At 32.3% G+C, this 7,099-nt stretch overlaps 2 protein-coding genes across 2 annotated transcripts; one reads left to right on the top strand and one right to left on the bottom strand.

The window, feature by feature from the left end:
• Positions 1–904: 904 nt before the first annotated feature.
• On the top strand, positions 905–2,553 carry LOC111785443 (transcription termination factor MTERF6, chloroplastic/mitochondrial-like). The gene is made up of 3 exons (XM_023665832.1): positions 905–1,083; positions 1,241–1,458; positions 2,060–2,553. The coding sequence occupies exons 1-3, from the start codon at positions 979–981 to the stop codon at positions 2,370–2,372; spliced, it is 636 nt and encodes a 211-aa protein (XP_023521600.1). The 5' UTR covers positions 905–978; the 3' UTR covers positions 2,373–2,553.
• A 2,152-nt stretch (positions 2,554–4,705) lies between these two features.
• LOC111785445 (RING-H2 finger protein ATL63-like) lies at positions 4,706–5,542 on the bottom strand. The gene has a single exon (XM_023665834.1). The coding sequence runs from the start codon at positions 5,464–5,466 to the stop codon at positions 4,723–4,725; it is 744 nt and encodes a 247-aa protein (XP_023521602.1). The 5' UTR covers positions 5,467–5,542; the 3' UTR covers positions 4,706–4,722.
• Positions 5,543–7,099: the final 1,557 nt, after the last annotated feature.

Below are 7,099 nucleotides of genomic sequence, written 5' to 3'. Positions count from 1 at the left end.
TTGTCTTTTGAGGCATTTGTCCTCTGTGCTGAGTCTGCATTGGTGCATTTTTGTAAGAGGACAGTCTAAGACTTGAATCATGTTGTATGGAGCTGTTCTGTCTTTTGGGCTTGTTTGTTTTAGTTATTCAATTGCTTTGGCAAGGAACAAAGTTCGCAGCTCTATGGTAGAGGAAGTTCTTCATAATTTTCCTTTTGTGATAGGGACCAGATTTTATGGTAGGTTTGTAGGCAAAAGGAATAATAGAATTTTAAAGAACTTTTAAGAATTTTGATAGATCGTGAATGTCAAATGTGTTACTCTTGTTTGGAATTTGGCAACAACTTAAATATGTATTTTACATTTTTTTTAATGATTTTTTAATTATTATTATTTAAAATGATGCTTACGCCTCATATTGCTTCAAGGCCTCACCTCATTTTGAGAATATGCCTCAAGGTTCTCTTAAGCCTTTTAATTTAAAACATTGATTTCAGCCCACAACAAGGGCATTCTTTTTTACTTTTTAAGTTATAGTTTACCAGATAGATAGCCCCTGACCGGTACTTGTCTGAAGTTGGGAGACATAACCCGTGTAATCTTATGTTTTCACTTTTTAAAATTTAGAATCTAAAATGGTTGAAACTTGAAACATATTAATTTTACTTTCAAAGTTTCTACTTCTTAAATCAAAATATATAAACTATTTTAAATATGATCCCACAAAAACAGAAATTTACTAGATCAATTTTATTTCATATATTTGCGAACAGTACACATGATGATTTTTTGTTGTTTTTCCCCCCAATTAGCATGGTTTTGTATTAGGCGTCCTTAAGGCTGTTGAAAGTCTGTGTTAATGTAACGAATGTCACCTGTATATATGGGAATTCTTGTTTACGAGATGATATTTCATGACAGGTACCAAATGCAAGCATCACTGATGCAATCAGGAGTTGGCCACTGATTTTAGGAAGCTCCGCTAGTAAATTGGAATTGATGGTGGACAGCTTTGATGAGCTTGGTGTTCGAAGCAAGAAGTTGGGTCAGGTGATTGCCACAAGTCCTCAGTTATTACTCCAGAGACCTCAAGAATTTCTTCAGGTTGGTAACTTCTATTCTTTACGAGTCGTTGTTTCCTGTATTGCAATCAGAGATGATAGATTCATGAATACTTCTATGCTAGTGGCTTTTGTAATTTTTCTTTATTTTTAATTGCTTGGGAGCTTCTGAAATTTATAATTATAATTTGCAAATACAGGTCGTTTCATACTTGGAAGAGATAGGGTTCGATAAAGAAAGTGTTGGCAGGATACTTGCTCGTTGTCCAGAGATATTTGCAACTAGTGTTGAGAAAACACTGAGGAGGAAGCTTGAATTTCTAATCAGTATTGGTGTTTCCAAGACTCATCTACCTCGGGCAATTAGAAAATATCCCGAGCTTCTCGTGTCTGACCCTGACAGAACTTTATTCCCACGGTAATGCTGAGACTTTACTTCTATGTATATATATGTGTATGTGTGTTGATGTGGTTGAATTGGAGTGCATAGCTTCCATGGATGAGGCATCTTATACTAAAGTTAGTTAATTTTATGCAACAAACATGTACACAATGATCAAATTAAAAGATTCTCAAATTAATTTATGAAAACTATATAATTGAAAAGTTAAAATTGTAATTGACGATGATAAATATCAACTTCACCCTCAAATATATTTAGTGTACTTAAAACAGTCACAGGAAAGGAATTGACAATTTGATTAAATGCTACAATCAATAATTAGATCATATATTGTTTTCCTTTTACAAGAAGTAGCAATTATAAAATTCCATCTGGAAATGAGGGGCAAGATAAGAAAGTCATCAACAGAAAGGTGTCACTATATAGTTTGTCTCTAAACATGTATATGCTAAGGGGTAAAAAGGTATATCATTTATGAAAGATTATAAATTGAAGATATAAACTTCCATCTAAATTTACTGTGGTTATAGTTAAAATTGTCATGGATCTTTACACTTCATTATTCTGTTGTATGATGTTCTGGCTTAAATTTTAATAATGATCACAATATTTGCAGTATAAGGTACCTGAGGCAGAGAGGGCTCTCAAAGAGGGATATTGCCTTCATGGTTGGTAGATTCTCTCCTCTACTGGGGTATAGTATAGAGGAAGTATTGAAACCCAAGCTAGATTTCCTTGTAAACGTCATGGAGAAGCCAATAAAGGAAGTGGTTGAGTATCCAAGGTATTTTAGCTATTCATTGGAAAAGAAGATAACTCCAAGGTTCCGGGTGTTAAAGGAGAGGAATATAGAATGCAATCTAAAGGATATGTTGGGTAAAAATGATGAGGAGTTTGCTGTTATGTTTATGGGCGACAAAGGAACGTAATATTATTTAAGTTCTTCACCCACTGAAGTGTAAGAAATTTTGTCTCTAGTCATAAAGTTGTGTAAATAATCTCCTACCTTTTTAGGAAACTATTTGTAGATTATACAGTCAAATGGCCAAGCCAGTTTCAATTTTTGGGTTCTAATAGGGAGGGATCTAGGCTGGATCCATGTGGAACTTATATCGCGTTCGTGTTAATGTTTTCCTTTTCACTACATGCCATGATACCATTTGAAAGTTGAGGATGCGAAAGCTTATTAGCTAGCTCGGAGGTCATCGGTGCGCGCCAGCATACAAACAAAGCAATTCAAGCTTTAGGTATGTTTTAATTCATCACCAACACTATTTCCTCGTTGATTTCGTTTCTAGAACTTATATATATATATGATTTGAGATATCATATTTTCTTTGATGAAGTAAATTTTACAGAATCTATCTAGCCTAGCCCTCGAAAGCTTTATTAGTAGATGGTTAGATTGAGTTACGGCTAGAAAGGCCATGATGCCAGTTCTTTTGAACAAATGGGTACAAATATTTGACCTCTTGCCTTAAGAGGAGGGAGGAGTATATATCAACTATGGTAGCTCAACTTAAATGTTGTGTTATTAATAATTTATTGTTTGTGTTACATGATTCTTTATATATATAATTGCAGCAAGCTTTGGTGAACTACTGGTGAGTGGCATTGTCAGGTTAACGACACGAGAAGAAACAAATCAAGCTTTCGAGTTTTTAACAAGGTAAGTTTTGAGACGGGTCTGATCCATTTGGGTTCACGATTCTCATATTTTTTTCGTATGTCAATTTTGCGTCTAGTAAGTTCATGAGTTCATTAAAGGTCAGTTATGTCGAATAATAGGTCATAGTTTTTATTTTAAGCTTTTATAATTATGAAAATTGATGCATTAAACTTGAATAAGTATTCTTTCAATGGATTTTTGTTGGAAAAATTATTAACAATTACATAGTGTTGGATGATGAAAGATCACATCGGCTAATTAAGGGAATGATCATGAGTTTATAATCAAAGAATACTTTCTCCATTGGTATATAGGGCATTATGAGGAAGCACATAGCAAAGCCATGAGAGTTTTGCTCAAAGTGGACAATATCATACGATTATGGAGAGTCGTGTTCATCTTATGTTAAATGAATTATAAATTATATGCTGGATAAGAAATGGATAGAATAAGAACTAAACCATGGATTATGAGTCTTTTGTACATCTCATAATTATTTTTTCTTAATTTTAAATGGCAATTTAAATAACAATTTATTGAAAAGTTATAATATTAGCTCACATTGTCGTTTTTTACTCTACCTGCTCTAAAAACGACACTGCAAGAATCTGGAAACATTGACCCCAAAACATGGAGCTTTTTTGTTTTGATTTTGTAGTGCACTTTCTTTCTCTCTTCATTAATTAAAGCCTTTCACATTGTAGCCAATTATTGTATCTCGCACTTTATATTTCTTTGCTTCATCATTTTCGTTCTCAGTATTTGTATTGTCTTTTATCAAATCGAACACTTTGAGAAGATTTTGTTCATACGGTTTAACCTTGAGATTAAATCTTTGAAATTGGTAACAACTTCGGAAACGACGGATCTCCACAATGATATGATATTGTCTACTTTGAGCATAATCTCTCATGGCTTTGCTTTGGACTTGAGCTTCGGGCTTGGACTTCTTCAAAAGTCCTCGTACCAATAGAGATATATTCCTTTACTCCCCAAAATGTTACATTTTTAGATTCTCACCCTAATTTTAAACTTAATTTATTCTCACCCTAATTTTAAACTTAATTTTCATTTAGTTTTTAAATTTTAGAATTCTATAATTAATTTTATTAGGGATAAAAACAAGCTCCAATCAATTAATTTAGTTATAACTAAGGTAAAAGAATTAATTAATAGAAAATTAACAAAAATTTCCAAACAAAAAGCATTTGTGTAAATTAAAATTTAAGTACATAAAATCTTAAAAAACAGGGACTAAATGAAAACTAAAATAAATAATCAAACACTGAAAATTTAACTTAATTATATTGATTAAAATATTTTGACCCCAAATAAAAATATAAAAGATGTAAGATATTTTAAAATTTAATATTAATCTCGAAATTCTCTCCAGAAAAGACGAAACTACGTAAGTTAAAGAAAGGGAATTAACTAATTGTCCTTCCAAAACTTCTTGTTTTTTGGGGAAAAAAGAATTAAAATGATGATTTCACGAAGAACGATGGATTTACTATTACTAACCTAGCAGAGAAGTTTAATTTAATGAAATGTATGTAAAAAGTGAAGCAAAAAATCTGTACAAATGGCGGATCCAATGCTTCCTTCCTTATTCAAACATTTAATTCATCGCCATTGGAAGAGGGGAAAATCCTTCCATTCGATCTGTTTCTACTCAACATTCGCTTCAAAGATGCTCCAAGCGACATCAATGGCGGATCAGTCGAAGAACTTGAAGAGGAAGAAGAAGAATGAAACTGACCGTTTTGCTCCTCGTTTCTCTGAATCTCACAATTAGTCCGCTCCTCCGTTACAATCTCTTCTCCGATTTCACTCTCGCCGCTCAACCCGCCAGATTCCACCGCCTCTGCAACTACTGGCGCTCTACAAACAGGACAATTCGCGTGAGAATTCAACCACATATCGATGCATTCAAGGTGAAATCCATGGTTACATATCGGCAACCGCCGTCCGATTTCTCGTTCCTCAAATTCACTGAGGCAAATCACGCACTCCATCACCGTTGCACACTTCTTCTCCTCCGATTCATAAACGAACAGAGGAATCGCAGAGATTACAGACGAGTCAAGACCTTTCGACTGAGCGAAGCCTAAATCGAACGGAATCGATTCGAAACGCGAGAGGCGAGGCGGTCCAAGGACGTAGGAGACAGTGACGGAACTCCGCTGAGCATGACGGTGGCGAGGCCGAGGGAAGAAACAATTGGCGTAGGCATGGAGGAGAAGGACAAAGAGGACGACGAGGAGAAGAGATATGAGAGCGGCGAGAATGACGTTGCTGTTGTAGGAGAAAATGCTCTGAGTGAAATCAGAGAGTGAAGTGGAATTGAACGCCATTGATGGAGGTGAAAGGAGTAGAAAAGTTGCAGAGGAAGTGTTGCCGTTACCGGCCGAAGAAGAAGAAGCAGAGTTTATGGCGTTGCATTTGAAAACGAACATATATATATATATATATATATATATATATATAAATAAAATTAAAATGTTGAAAAATATTTATATATTTTCGGTGAAATAAAATATTGAAAAATGGGGCCTCCGTTTTTAGGATTAAATTGCGGGTAACGCAACATTTATGTAATGCCAAATTTTCTTAATTTTTAAAAAATTAAAAAATATATCTTTTATTTCAAAATTTATATATCTTTCATCATTCATATCTGATCTCAATTCACTCTACCTCAATTCCCATCAATTCCCATTTCAGATAGAACACGTGCTCGAATCGAACACACATTTTAAAATTAAAGAGATAAAAAAATAAAATAAAAAACTCCAAAAATATAATTTCCCCTAATTTATTTACATTGAAAGGAGAGTAATTTTATAAAGTGGACGCATTAAATGAATACATTTATGAATAGAATCCATATTTTACAATTATTAGATGAATAATTTATTCACTATTGCGTGTACGACTCACCTATCTCTCTCTTTATTTACACTAAGAGAATCCCTAAATTTGATGAATAATTAAATATAAATATAGGGAGAGAGAAGTGGCTGAAATGGAGGGCTCGTGAAGGCGACGGCAACCGGCGGCGGGTGGCGGCGGCGGTGGAAGGGAAAATCCCAAGACCTTATTGGCTTTAAATTTGGGTTTTTATTTATTTATTGTTTATTTATTCCAATATTTGTAATTAATTAATATTAATATTATTATTATTATTATCATCGGGGTGTATATTTAATAATTGAGTTTGACTCTAATTTCAATTAAGGACCTAAATATAATGTCTCAGACATTATATTACCAATAATTTGTTGGTTACTACCAAACAATAATACAATAAAAACACTGTCCTATCACAACCATTTTTCGGTGACATCCAAGCTAAATTAATAAAAATATATCTAAATTTTATATTTAATTTTTAAAATATTTATAAACTTATAAAAGTTTTAATTCTTCGTTTTTTATTTTAAAAGTATTATTTAACTTTTAACTAGGTTTCAAAAATAGCTTTCAATTTAAAAAAGTTTTGTTATACTTTTTAATTAAAAAAAGAAAGAAAAAAAAAATTAAGACGTTTGAAAAGTAGCATTAACACTCTCTAAATTTTATTTTAAAAAATATTCAAAATAGTTGTTATCCGGTTCTATTTACATCCTAATCTTCAAAATTTTTAATATTATATTTATTTTTTTTAATATATTTGAAATGTGATATTAAATGGTATTTTTAAACTTTTAATTTTTTTTTAAAGGTATTAGTTAAACTTTTAAAAACTTAATATTTTTTAAATAGTTTTAAAAGTCAAAAGGGTGTTTTTTAGAAAAAGAAAAAAAATAAAAGTTTCCATCCAAACTAACCGTTAAAGCATTTTTTAATTTTAAGGGTACTTTTAAAACTTAATTTTTTTTTTTAAATCCAATGATAGACGTAGTTCTAATAGCTTTTAAGTTTTGGTTTTCTTTCGTGCTTAGAGCATTCTATAATCTCGTCTCGTTCTTGAATTGTATATCTTCT

Source organism: Cucurbita pepo, unplaced genomic scaffold, assembly GCF_002806865.2.
Source record: "Cucurbita pepo subsp. pepo cultivar mu-cu-16 unplaced genomic scaffold, ASM280686v2 Cp4.1_scaffold000492, whole genome shotgun sequence".
Classification (NCBI taxonomy): domain Eukaryota; kingdom Viridiplantae; phylum Streptophyta; class Magnoliopsida; order Cucurbitales; family Cucurbitaceae; genus Cucurbita; species Cucurbita pepo.
Note: the sequence above shows the minus strand (reverse complement) of the source record. Positions and strands in the feature narration are given on the sequence as shown.

Coding starts and splice junctions, on each gene's coding strand:
- LOC111785443 (XM_023665832.1), top strand. CDS start 979: ATGGTGGACAGCTTTGATGAGCTTGGTGTTCGAAGCAAGAAGTTGGGT. Junction 1,084..1,240: donor GACCTCAAGAATTTCTTCAG/GTTGGTAACTTC, acceptor TTGCAAATACAG/GTCGTTTCATACTTGGAAGA. Junction 1,459..2,059: donor GACAGAACTTTATTCCCACG/GTAATGCTGAGA, acceptor CAATATTTGCAG/TATAAGGTACCTGAGGCAGA.
- LOC111785445 (XM_023665834.1), bottom strand. CDS start 5,466: ATGGCGTTCAATTCCACTTCACTCTCTGATTTCACTCAGAGCATTTTC.